This window comes from Corylus avellana, chromosome 7 (genome assembly GCF_965113065.1).
Source record: "Corylus avellana chromosome 7, dhCorAvel1.hap1.2, whole genome shotgun sequence".
NCBI lineage: Eukaryota > Viridiplantae > Streptophyta > Magnoliopsida > Fagales > Betulaceae > Corylus > Corylus avellana.
Window position 1 is genome coordinate 23338554 of NC_142496.1, and position 17634 is coordinate 23356187.

At 37.8% G+C, this 17634-nt stretch overlaps 3 protein-coding genes and 1 non-coding gene across 4 annotated transcripts; 1 reads left to right on the plus strand and 3 right to left on the minus strand.

The window, feature by feature from the left end:
• On the plus strand, nt 1-73 carry TRNAA-AGC (transfer RNA alanine (anticodon AGC)). Its single transcript has one exon. It is a non-coding gene; the product is annotated as a tRNA-Ala (tRNA).
• Nucleotides 74-4474: 4401 nt separating this feature from the next.
• On the minus strand, nt 4475-4858 carry LOC132185059 (protein RADIALIS-like 5). Its single transcript, XM_059598889.2, has one exon. The coding sequence runs from the start codon at nt 4803-4805 to the stop codon at nt 4521-4523; it is 285 nt and encodes a 94-aa protein (XP_059454872.1). The 5' UTR covers nt 4806-4858; the 3' UTR covers nt 4475-4520.
• A 9521-nt stretch (nt 4859-14379) lies between these two features.
• Nucleotides 14380-14901, minus strand: LOC148584686 (uncharacterized). Its single transcript, XM_088518570.1, has one exon. It carries the CDS (start codon nt 14899-14901, stop codon nt 14380-14382), a length of 522 nt encoding a protein of 173 aa, XP_088374696.1.
• Nucleotides 14902-15955: 1054 nt separating this feature from the next.
• LOC148584687 (uncharacterized) lies at nt 15956-17634 on the minus strand. Its single transcript, XM_088518571.1, has 3 exons — nt 17232-17634; nt 16876-17000; nt 15956-16339 (listed from the first exon to the last, which is right to left on the minus strand). Exons 1-3 carry the CDS (start codon nt 17632-17634, stop codon nt 15956-15958), a joined length of 912 nt encoding a protein of 303 aa, XP_088374697.1.

Consider the following 17634-nt stretch of genomic DNA (forward strand, 5'->3'; position numbering starts at 1 on the left):
GGGGATGTAGCTCAGATGGTAGAGCGCTCGCTTAGCATGCGAGAGGCACGGGGATCGATACCCCGCATCTCCATCCTTCTCATTTTTGGTACAATTCCATTATTCAATCATCAGCCTTTCAGTTTTACGGCAATCCTCGTACGCAACGAATGCAGCTCAACGGCCACGATTTTGCACCGACTTGGACAGTTGTCAGTTGTGGGCTTGAGGCGAACAACTGCATTTCGGGGCGTTCTAGGCCCATTTGCCATCCCAATTTCCCGAAAGGGCCGAAACCACATTTTTCCCGCCTTTTCTCTTTGTTTTCTACTTCCTTAGCGCCTTCCCTCTGCTCTCAAATCAGAGCCAGTTTTCTCTTTTCTTTTCCCCGTTTGAATTGAAAATAAAAAAATAAAAAAATTCAGAGCCAGTTCAGCTTCTTCGCTCAAATTTTCAATCAGACCTCTCTCCCGAAGCTGTTTCCGATCGCACTGGTTCCTGGCATACCGTTCGTAGCTTCCAGATTTCCTTAACGTAGGGGTAGCCTTTGAAAGGTCAGTGACAGCGAACGATCAAAATTTACGATGCCAAAATTGCTGTTGAATTGTAATATATTTGTGCATTTGCTAGTATTTATATTCTTCAAATTTGGTTATTATTGAATTGATCGTCTTTATTCCCATAGATATCCTCCCCCTGCTCTCAAATCATAGCCAGTTACGCTTCTTCGCTCAAATTTTCAGCCAGATTTCTCTCTCCAAGCTGTTGCCAATCGCACTGGTTCCCGGCATACTGTTCGTAGCTTCCAGATTTCCTCAACGCAGGCCTAGCCTTTGAAAGGTCAGTAAACGATCTAAATTTCCGGTTGAATTATGACATATTGTGCATTTGGTAGCACTTCTCTTCTTCTAATTTGGTTATTATTGAATCGATTGTCTTTATTCCCATAGATTTCCATGTGATCTGATTATTAGTTTCTTTATTGCTTGAACATTCGATATAGAGGGAGCATTCAGAGACAATCACAATGTTTCTTCAAATTAGGCAATCCTTTAGCATAGGTACACGCAAATACATTTATTTATTTTTTTTGGCATGTATTGAACTGGTTAATTACACAACTAGCATATTACGGCTAAAGGCACAACCACGACGAGCAGCAATTTTACTTTTTCTGTACTCGTGCATATACTTTTATACAGATCTTATCACCACATGACTGATACTTTGGCTTCATTAGAGCCTTAGATCCTTCATAAGCCTGCAGGGGGGAAAACGATATAAAAAGAAAAAAAAAAAATCAGCATTAGTTAATTCATACAAAAAGGTCTCGCAAGTGGTGTAATATAATTGTAAATACCAATTAAGTTGGTATTTTATTTCCCTTTTCTTTTCCTAAGCAAATATGGAATATAAGGGGGAGGAGAGTCAAATGGGATTTTTTCCTCCGTATATTCTTGTTACAAATAGGACAAAAATGAGGCGGGGAATGCTTCCAAAAGAGTTATTGAAAATGATTATTGAATTTAGTTGTTTTAAATGTCACTCATTTTAAGAATTTAAAATGATAGAAAATGGTGAATTTAGTAATTTAATTAATACTTCTTTAATAAGTCCCTAAGAGGTAGCTAAATCGGTTGGGACTACACTTAATGAAGTGGAGGTCACTAATTCGAACCCCTTTTCCCCTCTTATGCGGATATGTCAAAAAAATAAAAAATAAAAAATAAAAAATAAAAAAGGTGGGCTCAAACTCATCCCAACAACTAGTGCCTAATATATAGAATATTTAACTAAAATGAGAGATAAACTATCGAATTATGATTTGAACTTAGAACCATTACTTTAAGTTGGATGGTAGCCGATAGTGAGTTGGGGTCAAACAGTGGCGTACAGTGGGCAGGATTGGATGGTGGCCGGCATTGACACAGAGGTCGGATAATTAGGCAAATAGTGGATCCTTGATACTGTGCCAACAAGGTCGTTGAAGTGGGTCGATAAGGGCTACTAACTTACGCTTCAACATGTGTAGCGTGTGCATGGAATGTGGGATAAGGGATTTGGATCTATTGAAATTCTTAGGGGAATTCCAGTTTCTGAAATTTCAGATCTAGACCGTCCATTTTTCATCCAAGCTTACGCTTCAACATGTGTAGCGTGTGCATGAAATGTGGGATAAGGAATTTGGATCCACTGAAATTCTTAGGGGAATTTCAGTTTCTGAAATTTCAGATTTAGACCGTCCATTTTTCATCCAAGGGTTATTGTTCTGCCAGGTGTCCCACTACTAATAAAATAATAAAATAATAACTCCAGAAACTGAAATTTTCTAAGAATTTTAATAGATCTCCATTTGTGGAATAAGTGCATGAGCAAGGCGCATGATGGCGCTTCGGACTTGGGTGGCTTTGTTGGCAGCACGTAAAGCGCGTGGGATGGACAATCAAAAATTCAAGTGGCGTGTGAGAGAGTGTGGTGGTGTATCATAATAAACTTTTTCTTAGTTTAGCATGATGGCGGCCTCTACGTTTGTTTTTGGTTCTGAAACACCAAAAACTGCTAATGGCGACGACTTTTGAGCAGTAGTGGGCAGCATGTGAGGTGTGTGGATTACAGAGGCAACTCTTCTAGGGGCATGTGGGTGAGGGCGTGTGTGAGCTCTGAATAGTTTTGTTCGGTTAGTATTGTTAAAGTATAAATTAAATTTATTTCTTCCTATCAGTTTAAATTTTTAGAAAAAATTGTGATTTAACATGATATTAAAATTAGAGATTTTTGATTAAATATTCCACACGTGAGGGAGAAGTAATTCTCTAACTGGCATAAGGAAATACACTTCGACATGTGTAGCGTGTGCATGTCACGTGGGATAAGTGCATGAGCAAGACACACGATGGTGCTTCGGATTTGGGTGGCTTTGCACGTAAAGCTCGTGGGATGGACGTACAATCAAAAATTCAAGTGGTGTGTGAGAGAGTGCGATGGCGTTTCATGATAAACTTTTTCTTAGTTCAGCATGATCGCATCCTCCACGTTTGTTTTTGGTTCTGAAACACCAAAAACGGCTAATGGCAACAACTTGTGAGCAGTAGTGGGCAGCATGTGAGGTGTGTGGATTACAGAGGCAACTCTTCTAGAGGCACGTGAGTTAGGGCGTGTGTGAGCTCTGAATAGTTTTGTTCGGTTAGTATTGTTAAGTATAAATTAAAAGATTAAATTTATTTTTTTATCGGCTTAAATTTTTAAGATAAATAATAATTTAACATGATATTAGAGCTATAGATTTTTTACTCTGTTAATCACCTTATTTAAATTAAATATTCCAAGTATGCATGATCGAGAAGTGAGTCTCATGATAACAAATGCATATAAGTTGTCTGCTTGATTTTTTTCTTTCTTTCTCGAAATACTAAAGGCAGCCAAAAGTCCCAGCTAGATCCAAGAATCACTGTCGTGTGCAAGTCTGGGGATTAATGAAGTGTTACCGAGGAATGTGAAATCTCATAGGAAACAACGTGTTTGCGTCATAGAATTATCCTCATTTATAAACAACGGCTAGATTAAAATGATTAGAAAATAATATAAAAAAAAAAACGGCTAGATTAAAATAATATTTAGGTCGGTTTGGCGTGGGCTCAAAAATAGAGGACCATGTGCATTTGGTCTAAAACAAGTAGGATTAGATTTCATGTGGGTCTTCTCTTACAAAGTTGAATAGATTATGGATAGATCATAATATAAAATTACAATCGAAAATAGCAAAAAGTATTATGATATTTCTTGGGAGGCATGCAAAGGGTCGATGTTTGGTCCGAACTCCGAAGTGTTAACTACCAGAGAAGGAAAGTGGTTGTGGATGATGTGGTAGGAACGTGATCTTGTTACTAGCTCTCTGGGTCTCATCAAGAAAATGAATAATTGAAGGTTATTTGCAATATCAATCTGTTTGAGGGAAGGGACATGGTGAGTACGTTATTTCTTTCGTAAATCAGGTCTACCATTTTTTCACTCCTTTTATATATATATATATAGCGTATGCTGACATCGTCCTGTACAAAGTATCATCCGGTGGGTACTGTAGTGATAATCCGTGTAGGTAGAATGACATAGTTGACACTTCTTTCTGTTCATATTATAGCAGCTGTTAAAGGCTGCTGTTTATTTCGTGCTTGACGCATGAAGGGATCCTTATTACTTTTTTGGATTTTTCCTGAGACGTGAAAATGTGTTTGTCTTATGATATGTTTAATATATATAGCGGAAAAAAAGTGTCCTGGACTACCCCATAAATCTATTCGACGATAATCCATTAATTCAGATTCAGTGAACATGGATATGTCCTGCTATGGACATCTATCATGGGAGATGACATTGTGGCAGTGAGTAGTCCATGAACACATTCTCCACTTGGAATTCCATAAGGAAGAGGCACTTATGTAAATGGCATTTATAAAAGTTGAGCAGAGAGAAACCTTGGATGGTGAAACATAAAGCGATGGAGATTATATAGTTGCAGTAATGGGTAAAAAGTTATCAGTGCATTACCTCTGCTCGTCCTCAAATCCTCTGCCGTTGCTCCCTGCCGCGGCCTTGTAATTGGGCAGCGGGACTTGACCAGATTCTATATTTATCAGGTCCTGTACAAGGATCTCGTAGTGCCTTCTTACTTCCTCGACGGATTTCCCACCCACGGCCTTGGCCACATTTTGCCAGCGGTCTGGAGTGTCCTTGTCATACAAAGCCAGAGCCTTCTCGAATTGCTTATTTTGCTTTGGCGTCCAAGAGGAGTTAGGACCGCGAGAAGAATTGAAAAAGCTTGATGCCATTGCTCTCAGGTGGAAATCTGAACGAAAATTTAGGTAGGAGAAGGTGACAATACTGGAGGAGTTTGATGGATGTAGGTGAGTAGGCTATTTGTATTTAGCTAGAAATGAAGTATGGAGTGCTTAAACAAAAGAACGCACGAAAGCGAAAGAAACTTAAAGACAAAGTGAAGAGCAGCCTCCTCAGTCAAGGGATGGTATGGGGAAGAGATTGCCATGCTTGTTCCTTATAAACTGGCTGAGAGGGTAGGGAGGTCATGCAACTTGTTGGGAATACTTTTTTAAGGGTAAGACAAGATGTGATTCCCCCCTTAAGCAAAGCTAGGAAGGGCAAGAAGGGAAAATGGAATCAGTCATGAAGGGCTGCCTGCCTATCTTTTGAAATTTTCGAAAGTCCTTTACTTGTCGTTTATATTAATATCATCAGCAAGTGGAGTTTCTTGAGAATTTACAGCCTGGTGGGGATTAGATCCCAAAATTCTTTTAGTCTACCGATTAACATTTGATGCGCTTACAATATGATCGAACAGCCATCACGATCCCTTTTTCCTTGGTTACCTTTTCCTCCCCAGAGATAAAACTCACCCCGACCTTAATTTGATACCCCCACGAAACACACATCTAAGATATTCTGCCTTCTTTTTTGTGGGACCGAGGGATTTTCTTCCCTTGCTTATATGGGCAACTTGTGATAATATCCTTCTTTTGAAGAGCATATGATTATTCATCTAAAATAATAGTATTATGCTAGACTCATGATGGTACCTGTGTAGTTTTGGGTTTCACAGACTGGATATGTTTCTCCTCCAACGCTGCTAGGTCCTAATATTACACATAGATCATCATATAAACTGTCACATAATAAGATATATTGGTGACAAATAAATTGGACAAAACTTTCCTTAAAATTGAGTTGGAGAAAATTTCTCCAACACAGTTTGTTAAATGGACATTAATTCTTAGAATGTGATTCTTACGATACATGCACTTTTAATAAAATTAATAGAGCCTATAACGTCTGTTCTTAGAGCATGTAACTGTAAGAATCACATGAGACAAATGTTTAACATACTGAATTGAAAAGGAAATTTTTAACTCAGTTTGAAAAAACTGTCTAATAAATTGTGACATAGCATTATTATTACCATTATTAGCGTGAAATTTAAATCTTTGCTGGCTGGTTGTCCCACAGGGACTACTCTTAATGCCGAATGATAATTATATTAAAGATTGGAAATTACTGTAAAAAAAAATTCAGAATATATATCATTATTATAATGTAATGCCGTGCATGAAGGGGATTGAAGAGTCCGATCTCTTGCTCGTGCTATTCAATCTTCTTCAGCATGTCAGTCTGTCAGACTACCTTAATCCAAAAGGGCTGTATACACTCTCTAGTGTATGGGGCCGTAATGGTTTCTGTAGTCTATCCGTCAGCTGTGTACGTCATTGGTGGGGAAACGATCATTATTATTATTTTATTTGGTAAGAGGTTAGGGGGGCTTGGAATTGGTGTTTTATCAGCTTCTTCAAATCTACATTCCACAGTTTCTCTGTGGGTGTCACTGGCCAGCTGAGACGTGTGGTGAAAGTCTTTTGGTTCCGTGGCTGATTCAGTCAACAGGTGTTGCTCTTTAAGAAGATCCTGTGTCAGTTTTTTGGCTAACAGCAGAATGGCGGTTTACTCCCTGCTACAATGACGGTCTTGATTATATTGCCCTTGCTTGGCAGACCATGGTGGAACTTAACATGGGGTTGTGGCCGAAAGGGGTCCAAATGGGGTTGGGTTTCCCATATGATTGGATCTTGTAAAACCCATTACCATAACATACTTTTATGGATGAAGGGTGCTCCTTTACAACAGGTGTAATTCTCTGAAGAGTTGCATATGCTAAACAATCAAGTATAACTCTTAAAAAGAGTTGTGTATGTTTACCGTGAACAGACATTTTCCATGAAAAATCTATCAACATGGGAGGTCATCATTCATCACATTCCTTATTTTCCCAACTGGCACGTGCCAACTCTCATATGTAATACCACATATCGGTGCAAGATTATCACTCTTATCACTTCCTTATTTGACCGTATCCTTTATCATACGTACGCTCTTTTACCGACAACATATATATTAGGGGTGACTTCGTTTCACTATCTTTTAAGTGAATGACATTAATTCCTTCTGGCTGAGAACATAGTCTACACCTATACCACTATTGACAACTTTAGTCATCCACAAGTTTGTGTAGACAAACACCTAATATTCGATCAAGTACTTTCTCCAAGACTCTTATTCTTGAGACATTTAGCCCAAAACACAATTTCATACTCTTGGTGCCTAGCAAATATTTTAGCATCGCTTCATTACTTGCCAATGTTCTTTACCTAGATTGGATTGAAACTTACTTACTAATCCAATTGCATGACATTTTTCATCTTTTCGACACAGACTTACTCAGAGTTCGCTTTTGGTAAATCTCTTGAGCACCTTATTCAAAGCTTAAACAGGTGCACACAAAGCTTTATAACTCTCTATATTAAATCTCTTGAGCACCTTATTCGGATATTTTTTTTGATTCAAATACAATAATCTTGAATTTCTTTCTCTAGAAATTCTTACACTAAAAACGTAAGTGACTTCACCTATATCTTTCATTTCAAATTTGGATTCTGAAAAGGCTTTTGTTTCATTCATCACATCTGAACAATTACCAGTTAACAAAAAAAAAAAAATGATAATATTGTCAATTTATCCTACACCTCCATATGTAAATACAGTTATCTTGTGGGCTCGATCATCAAATATCATTTCTAATATAGCCTGATGAAACTTTAGATACCACTGTCTGGAAGATTGTTTGATTACATATAGGGATATTTAACTTGTAGACTTTTTTACTCATGTCCTTCTATTTGGAAACCTTCTCGTTGAACCACATACATGTCTTTTTTTTTTTTTTTTTTTTTTTTTTTTTTTTTTCTAGCTTGAAAAAAAATTCTCTATTCAAGAATGTCATTTTTACGTCCAACTGGTGCAATACCAAATTCATTCTTGTCACTACAGACACGAGTATCCTACCGAGGCAAACTTTGCCACAATTGAATATGTTTCACCAAATAAGTCTACACTAAGTTGCTGAGTAAACTCTTTTGCCACTAACGTTGCCTTGTATTTATTCATGCTTTTCTCTTCCTTAAACTTTTTTTTAGTTCCCATTTACATCCAATGGCTTATTTATTTTATTTTTTATTCTACCTTCGGGAGTTCTGTCAATTCCCGAATATCGATCATTTTTCCTAATTGATTCAAGTTCATCTTTTATTGATTATAACTTCGATCAACACCATTGTCATTGATTGCCTCTGAAAAATTTTCAGGATCATTTTCCAAGTTTTCTAAGCTTGCATCAAGAGCGTAATGATCTTTAAATATGGTAGATGGTCGCCTTGTTCTCTTGCTCCCACTTTTCTCAATGTGATCTGTCTTTAGAGATTGATTATGAGAAGACTTCGTTTTCCTAGCTCCCACTATTTTGACTTTCACTTGACTCATTAAATTCCTTAGTATTTGTGGGTTTATATTGAGTTTCTTGGTTGTCTAAAAGTTCAATTTGATCTACTTTCCAACTTATTCCTTAATGGCTTCAGAATACATTTTGATGAGCTTAGCTTAGGTCTTTTTATGGGCATGGTTTAAATTTCATAAGATTGACCTACAGGTGGCCGAGATAAGCTCGATTTGAAAAAAATAAATAAATTAGGGTTTAATTTCCGGTTGCAAATTTCCTTATTGAAACAATTCAGTTTACTCAGCATTTTGCAAACAAATATGGCTGGTTGAGTCTATTAAACGTTTGAAACTGTTTTCTTTTTATTAAATTATTCTTCTTATTTAATAGGAAACTCTCAAGCTTGCATGTAGAAATGTGGATTGTTACACCCACCAATTGAACATTTGACTTGCACCTTTTTCTATGCAATAGTGATTCTACTTCAAACTTTGTAACCTTTTTATACTTTCCATAAAACTAAAGACAGCAAAAAGGTTGATAGAAGCTGCTGCCTTTCTTAGCTAGCATGTGAATCCCCGAAGCTTTTGGGTATGGATGCATGTTACATGAACTTTATATAATGTGAATATTTTTTTACCATAAAGTGGTTCTTATATTAGGAGAAGCAAGTCCACCTTATAACGTACGCTAAAGGCAAGCTTCCGGGACATGTTTTCGAGGCTTGTCTTCCACGTGGATGACTTTGATCACTTTCACATCACAAATTTAAACTATTGGACCCAAATGTTTCTCGTAGACTTTAGTCTGGTCCTTCAAGTTAGTCAGTGACCATTAGATGGGTCAGTCTAATGACACTTTTTTTGTTTTGGCTGGAAGCCAATGAGCATTTGATTCCTCATCTTACAATTGAACACCTTTTTTTTAAAAACAAATTCCTCTGCAATCCTATAATATCAATTTGTTGTTGTTTGATACCCTGTAACCCATTTTTCTTTATTTAATTAGAAAAAAAAAAAAAAAAACATTTGAGCGAATCTATTTTATTTTACTGATTGTTACGTACAAAAAATAGGGCTATGTTTGGTAAAAGCCTTGGGGCTTTTTTTTTTTTGCTTTTTTTTTTTTTTTTTTTTTTTTTTTTTTTTTTTCTGTAGCAAAATTAATTGATGTGAAAAAAAGAAAGAATAATGTTTTGTATAAAAAAAGTGAAAAAAAAAATTTTGTTTTGTAGTTATCTTTTTATTTGAATGGTAGTAAAAAGTTATTTATGTGATATAAAAAGTAAGAATATTGGAACAAAGACGCTATGAGTCTTTAATAACGAATGGATATGACCGGTAGGATTTAGGAAGGACTGTTTTTTTTAAAGGAAATTTCTTTAATTCAGGCTCTTAAACTGACGTAAGAATCTCATACTCTATTAAACTCTAAAGATGCATGTGAGAGCTCTAAAGACATATCAGTTTAATATACTGAATTTGAGAAAAAAAATTTAACCTAATTTAAAAGAAAACTATATCCTTTTTGGAAACAATGCTCTTTTATTGAATTATTTTTCTTGTTATAATGGTTGCCATTTGGCCGTCAAGCTATTGTTGGTGTTTATAGAGAAGATTGGTATTATAAAACTTTTCTCTTCTCCTACAGGCTACAGGTTGTGGTATATAGCTTGAATCGGCTATCTTAAGAATAACGAAGATGCTTAGTATCAATGTGGATGTGGTAAGTCTTCTTTAATGAATATAAGACTCTTTCGGCGTGCTTCGTGTTGGAGATTTTTTTTCTTCATAAAAAGAAAAATTATTCTGTTGTTTCTCTTCCTATACCTCTCCCTCTATCTCCTAATCAATAATTTTATCCTCAATATAACATTAATTTCGTATAATAAATACTCAAATTGCACTATATTGACCGATTCAAATTTTTTTGTTCCGGATATTGAGAGATTTAATTAATGACATAAAACATGTAAAAGTAGGATGGTATAAAATCAGATTGAGCATGGTATCTGGTTCGAAATCTTATAGTTATCTTTGATAGGATATAATTGACCGCGGACCAGTAGTCCAACCAAGAATATTTACAAAAACAAAGACAAACAAACACTCTAATGTTTAAGTCAGTGAGATGATCTTTGAGAGGATAGAAAACAAAAGAATAAAAGAGGAAGAGAACGAACGCCTCATACTAAGGTTTGTTGCCTTTTTATAAGATTGTCGTAAGTAAGGCAAGTAGGTTTGATAAGGCAAGCATCCGAAGCTAAGGATCCAGCATTACAATGTGGTAGATTCTCATGATCGAATGACTTTCTTTCTGGAGATGCCCAAGCGGATCCTTTCCTTATAGAATCAACCCTTATTTTATAGGGCTAAGCTCAGATAGGCAAGGTCGTTAATGGAGGGATACATTTCCTTCTATAGTCTCCTAACCATAAATCTGTTGGGCAAGTAACCGATGATCGATTTGTGAATCTTCTGGGGAATCGACAGTTAGTTAGGGGTCTTTTGGTTAGTTCACCTTTTGAGGGGCTGTCCAGTTCACTTTTTGAGGAGCTATCCGTCGGTCGGGATTCCATTGGTTAGTAATCTCTCCTAGTAGGGGGTCCATACTAGAAGGGTGATCCGTCCCTTCCAAACTCTCACCCCAATTGAACTAAAACTAAGAGCATTATTGGCTATATTCACGTTGGTTTACAAGTACTACAGTTAGTAGAGGAGTTTTTGTTTTTTTTTGTTTTGAAAGATCAATAGGTTAAGTAGAAGAATTGTAGAAAACAGAACTGTATATTTAATCACACAAAAAACTGTAATCTAACCTAACAGTACATATAATTATACAATATGAAACGTGGAGGATCCATATACAATGTGGGACAATATATGATCTAACAAGAATAATGAGAGTGCCTCATCTTGACGACTTGGTTGGGTTCTTGGCTTGAGATACACGCTGGAGAAGCCGGCTATTAGATAACAAATTCAGGTAAATGCGCCAGGTATCGTATATATTATAGACCAAATCTGTGATATTTCGAATCCTTATCATCGGAAAAAGTTTTGTCAATTGGTTCCTTCTATTTTCTTAAAGAAAACCAATCGTTTTTCCTTTGTGTCTGTGCCTCTTTGTTATGGTTTCACTTTGAATTAAGGCGGGATAGCTTGAGTATCATACGGTTCTCTCTTCTTGCATTGTTTTCATCCCCTAATCCTGTCATATATGATTGATTCAGATTTAATTTCAAGTTTTTCATAAGAAAAAATATAAAATAAAATTTAAAGTGTTGAAAAAATTACCAAAAATATGTTGTAGTAATTTTTTTTTTTTTTTTTTTACGACGCCTAAGCCAAATTCAAAACGAAACTTCAGGTTTCAAAGATGTGACGTGGTCTAAATTCCCCCCTCCCCCCAAATGGTCTACTCATTTGATAGCAAATGCAAGGACCACAATAAGAGGGAATCTTTAAATAAAGGGATAAATTTGGGAAACCACCTTTATCAATGAATCTACTCGGAAAAAGTAGTAAAATGATGTTTAGACAGCCTAAGAAAAAAAAGGAAGAAAGAAAAAAGAAAAAAGATAAGGAAAAAGATAGGAGTGAAGTGAACGTTCCTTGACCAACCAATGAGAATTGCACAATCTTGTGCTAGAGGGGATGGAATAAGCTTCCTCTCATGTTGGACATAAAATTCAATTTTTGTCATGTCAGCGAACGGGATCAACTCGTAGTTTTATTCGATTAGAGGATATGTGTTCTACTTTTTTCTAATATCTGCATAGTGTACATTTAGTTAATGTGAGACAAAAATTATGTCTACCCGTTTGTCTTCTTTTTATCTAGAACATATAATTTGCTTTTTGATTAGCTACTTTTAGGCAAGTATTGTAGCTTACGTATTCTTAAGAAGTATTCTTTTTTGTTTCAAGAAGTACTTCAATCGGTTGAAGATCACGTTTTATGAAGTGGAGGTCACTATTAATTCTAATCTCTCTTACCCTTCTTATGTGGACATGTATAAAAAAATTCTTTTTTTAATCGTATCTTTTTTCTTCTTTCTGTCTTTTTTTCTCTATATCATTTTTCTCTCTTCTCTCTTGGTGGTTTAAGAAATGATGACGATGCCGCACATGGCATCATGGTGTCTCGAGTAGAGGAACGTGTAGCCATGAAGGAAGCCACAAAGGTTGTACACACCCCACATAAAGCTGCTACATGGTGTAGTGGGGTGTGCAACACCGCGCAACACTTTTTTGATAAAGTGTGCGGAGTTTAGCGATTGCGGAATGATGGTGTATGCGGAGCACAGCTGGTTGCGGTTGATGCACAACCACTGTTAAACTATAATTATATATTTCATATAATTAGGAGTGTAAACTAACCTAAGTTGCATAAAGTTACCCCCTCCCCCCAAAAAAAAGAATCGATGCCATTGAATGTGTTGGGTCATGGATCGGCCACATAAGGCCCAACAGGCCTCTAGGTCTAGTCCAATGTACTAACTCGTTAAGACCTGGCCTAAGTCGAGACTTAATCAGCCTAGTCCGATACATGGTCAGCTTATTGAGGGTAAAACAGTCTTTTACCGAGGACACAATAGTCTTTCGGCTACTAAAAAAAACCCACTCAAACGTAGGATTCACCCAATGCCCAAACAACAGCACCCACGTTTGCCAGAACGTGGCACAGCTAGCTATCAACGTCCAATCAAGACACGTGCACCCGAGCATTACTCGAGCACCTATGTTCAACACCAAGCGTGACCGAGCCACCCACTAACACATGAGATCGTAGAGTAACCCATACCCATGATCCAGTTCGCCAACATGGCACATGTGGATTCCGGGGGCTCCAATTCCTTATTTGTGTTGGGAGATAAAGTGGTTATGGAGTTTTTAATAAGAATACATTAATATACATAATTGAACACAACTTTAGCCCAAAAGCCTAAGCTAATAGGCTAAGGTCTACTTAGGTATATTAAACACTATTTTTCTTATATATTTCTCAATGTGGGACACAACACTTACAAGTGCACTTATAACAATTTGGTGTATGAATTTTCTCCCTCTCAAAATCACTTATTGACTTAGGCATCAGAGCTATCCCCTGCCGGCACACCCCGGTAGCTCTTATCCTATTGTTTGTTATTCTTTGCAGTCCGACGACTCTTCAGACATTGTGCCACTCCTTGGACATCATGCCACGTCACTCCTCGAAAAATTGTCATCAACATATGACTCCAACTGCGCAAGACGTCCGTGTAATGACACACACCCAAATTCATGAACTACTCCTCTTCTAGTCGTCTCTATGCCCCATTACAAAGAGATGTAGAACGCAATACAATAAGTGTGAATGTGAAATACGAGCCTTCAAGGACGACGCATGTGTTATAAATAAAGGCATGGTAAAAGGTCCCAATCAAGTCTCCTAATTGTTATTGGCCTCTTGCCCTATCTTTTCTCCACCCATCATCACAATTAAATTTAAGGGGAAATTTCACTGAAGACCCCTGAACTTTCACCCGTTTTGAAATATCCCCCTAAACTTCAAAATATCTCAATTTAGTCTCCTGAACTTTCAATTGCTCTCAATTTGCACCCACTAGAAAAAACATGGTGTTTTTTGACGTGGCAAACACTAACACACTTTTTGCTACGTCAATAATTATTGACGTGGCAATAGTGACACGTCAATAAAAAAATTATTGACGTGACGCATTTCCGTACGTCAATAATTATTAACGTGTCGAAATGCCATGTCAATAATTATTGACTTGTTAAAATGCCACGTTAATAATTATTGACGTGTCATTTTGACACGTCAATAATTATTGATGTGTCATTATTTCACATGTCAAAAATTAATTAATTAATAATATTAATTATTTCTTTTAAAAAAATATTAGATAACAAAATTAATTGGTACCTATATTAAGTAACAAAATTTAATTTGTATATATATATATATATATATATATATATATATATATATATATATATATATATATTTGAATTGGTGTTCCAAGATTTCATTAAAAAGCTGAAAAAACCAGTACACAAATGATTACATATTAATCGGGAAGTCCTCTCTCCAAATCCTGTTTTCCCCTAAAACAAGAGCTAACTTGTGAGCAGCCTCATTTGCCTCTTGTTTCACATGATGCACAGTAATGTCTTGAAAGGAGCCGAGCACATCCTTGATGTCTCTAATGATTGGCCCATACCTCCCATACATACCATCCTCTTTGCATAGGGCCCCCACCACTTCAAGAGCATCTCCTTCCAAGATAATTTTTGTGAGCCCCATATTAAGACTGAGTTCAACTCCAAGTCTAGCTGCTAGAGCTTCTCCGGTGGCTGGGTCCTGAATATAGTCCTGCGTCTCACACATCATGGCCTCCACTTTCCCATCGTTGTCCCGAATTATAACCCCAAAGCCCGCCCTTCGCTTGACTTTGTCTACAGACACGTCCCAGTTAACTTTATGAAAGCCCATTGGGGGAGGTGTCCAAGACATGGGGAGGGGAGATTGTGCAACTGTTCGGTGCTTCTGTGCATGAGTTTCTGCCAGAATATGAGCCGCCATTTGGTCTTGTGACTCGCGAAAGGTGGTTTGAGGAGAGCTAAACTTCCTTTCATGTACATAGGTATTTCTCCTCAACCATATCTACCTAGCAACAATTGCAGCTAGAGTCATTTCTTCCTCGCTGAGCCGGTCCAGCAGCTTTTCCATGATGCTCATAAAGTCTAGGTTTTCACTAGGGGTTTTGCCGATTTTGCCTGACACTTCACTCCAAACATCTCGAGCAGAGGGGCAGAACCAAAGGATATGGCCTGTGGTTCCCACTTCCAGTTTACAAACCAGGCACATGGGAACACTCATGATGTGCTTCTTGAACAGATTTTCCCTAGTCGCTAGGATGTTGTTGCGGGCCTTCCACATAAAATTTTTGACATTTGGTGGAACTTTACAGGCCCATATCTTCTTCCATAACACCCGATTCTGCTCTCTGTTGGAACAACTTCTAGTATCAATTTCAAACCTCTCATTTGCCATGTGATACGCACTGCGGACTGAAAAAATACCATTATTGGTACCTGTCCAATACAACCGATCCTCTCCACTCCTCGGGCTGATAGCCAGTCCACAAATGAACGCTGCTTCTTTGGGTACAAAGATCTCATGTATAAGAGCCGTATTCCACTAGTTGGTCTCTATGCCAATCAAGTCACACACCTTTTCCTCATGGGAAAGAATTTTGACAGGCGACTGGACATAACCCATATTCCCCATGCAAGCCCACTTGTCTTTCCAAATACCAATTTTAGTGTTGTCACCAACCCTCCATGCCAAACCCATATCAAGAAGTTTCCATGATTTCCAGATGCTCCGCCATACATACGACGGATTTCTTCCAAGGACTGCCTCCATAAAATTTTCGTGAGGGTAATATTTTTCCGTTAGGATCTGGGCCACTAACCCATTAGGGTTTTGAATGAGTCGCCACCCTTGTTTTGCCAAAAAGTGACAAGTTGAACCATTCCAAATCACGGTAGCCCATTCCCCCCACCGTCTTTGCCCTCCCCATTTTTGACCAGCTCAACCAAGCAATCCGCTTATCATTTTGTTTGTGCCCCCACTAGAATCTCGCCATCATTGCATTTATGTCCCCATATAGTGTTTTTGGGAGGAGGAAAACACTCATAGTATATGTTGGAATGACTTGGACAACCGCCTTCAGCAGTACCTCATTTCCAGCTTGAGAAAGAAAATTTTCTTTCCACCCTTGTAGTTTCTCCCAAATTCTACCCTTAAAACCATTGAAGGCACTGACTCGGGACCGGCTTATGAGATTGGGAAGCCCCAAGTATTTCTCATAGCGGTTAGTAGCATTCACTCCAGCAATCGTCATAATAAAATTCTTTGTTTCCTCCTTAGTATTCCGACTGAAAAATATTGACGTCTTTTCGCGGTTCAGCTTTTGTCCAAAAGCTTTTTCATAGCTAGCAAGGATACCCTGGATCTGAGACCATTATACAATAGTTGCCTTGCAAAACAATAGACTGTCATCGGCGAAAAAAAGATGGTTTATCTTAGTTCCACCTCTGGCAATGGGTAAGCCTGTTATACGCCCTTCCACCTCCGCTCTATTTAGCAGCGCATTAAGACCTTCTGCACAAAGAATGAAAAGATAAGGGGACAACGGGTCACCTTGACGGATGCCCCTTGAAAGCTTGATATTTTCGTAAGGTTGGCCATTGATGAGTATGGAGTAAGAGACAGATCGAACACAAGCCATAATCAAATGGACCCATCGTCTTGCAAATCCCAGTTTTGTCATAATAGCCTTTAAAAAATTTCATTCCACTCGATCGTAAGCTAACTCATATCAAGTTTGAGTGCCACAAACCCCTTATGCCCTTTTAAACGCACATCCATAGAGTGGAGTGCCTCAAAAGCAACAATTATGTTGTCCGTAATTAACCTCCTCGGGACAAAAACACTTTGATTCAGAAAAATAACATTATTCAAAATCCTTTTCATTTGATTTGCAAGGACCTTTGCAATAAGCTTGTAGAGCACATTGCATAAACTAATGGAACGGAAATCAGTTACCCTAGTAGGATGCTTTTTCTTTGGAATGAGAACAATATGTGTAACATTTATTGAGGGATCCAAGTACCCTGAATTTAGAAATTCTAGAACTGCTTTACATACCTCAGACCGTACAACCTGCCAAGACTTTTAATAGAAGCAAGCCACAAAACTGTCAGGCCCTGGGGACTTGAGGGGATGCATTTGGTCAAGAGCAACGTCCACCTCCTCTGCCATGAACTCTTTCAGCAGCACTTCATTCATGGCCTGTGTTACCCGTGAGGTTACACATTCCATGCAATCATACGGCTCCTAAGTACCTGCCGTAGTAAACAGAGTTTTATAATAATCCACAAACATGTCACTAATGTCCTCCACCGCCCTCCATTCTCTCCCAGCTTCGTCAATAATACTGCTTATATGATTTATCTGCCTCCGGTGGTTCACCCAAGCGTGAAAGAAAGGTGTATTACGATCTTCATATTGGTACCAATTTTGTTTGGCACGCTGCTTCCAACAAATATCCTCCTGTTCCAACAAAAACTCGATATCCTTTTTCAGATTTGTGATCTCTGCCCAGTCCTTCGGTTTTTCATGACATAGCAAAAACTCCAGCCGTTTGGTTTTCTTTTGAAGCTGTTTCCCTGTATTGCCATATTTATGTCTACTCCACCGAGAAAGTAATCGTTGACAGCATTCCAACCTATCTTGGATATCCTGCAT

Excerpts from the sequence above, each read along its gene's own strand:
- LOC148584686 (XM_088518570.1), bottom strand. The coding sequence starts at position 14,901 with ATGGCGGCTCATATTCTGGCAGAAACTCATGCACAGAAGCACCGAACA.
- LOC148584687 (XM_088518571.1), bottom strand. The coding sequence starts at position 17,634 with ATGCAGGATATCCAAGATAGGTTGGAATGCTGTCAACGATTACTTTCT. Across the intron at positions 17,001-17,231 it reads AACTCTGTTTACTACGGCAG|GGTACTTGGATCCCTCAATA; the intron begins GTACTTAGGAGC and ends TTCTAAATTCAG. Across the intron at positions 16,340-16,875 it reads TCTACAAGCTTATTGCAAAG|ATCCAGGGTATCCTTGCTAG; the intron begins GTCCTTGCAAAT and ends TAATGGTCTCAG.
- LOC132185059 (XM_059598889.2), bottom strand. The coding sequence starts at position 4,805 with ATGGCATCAAGCTTTTTCAATTCTTCTCGCGGTCCTAACTCCTCTTGG.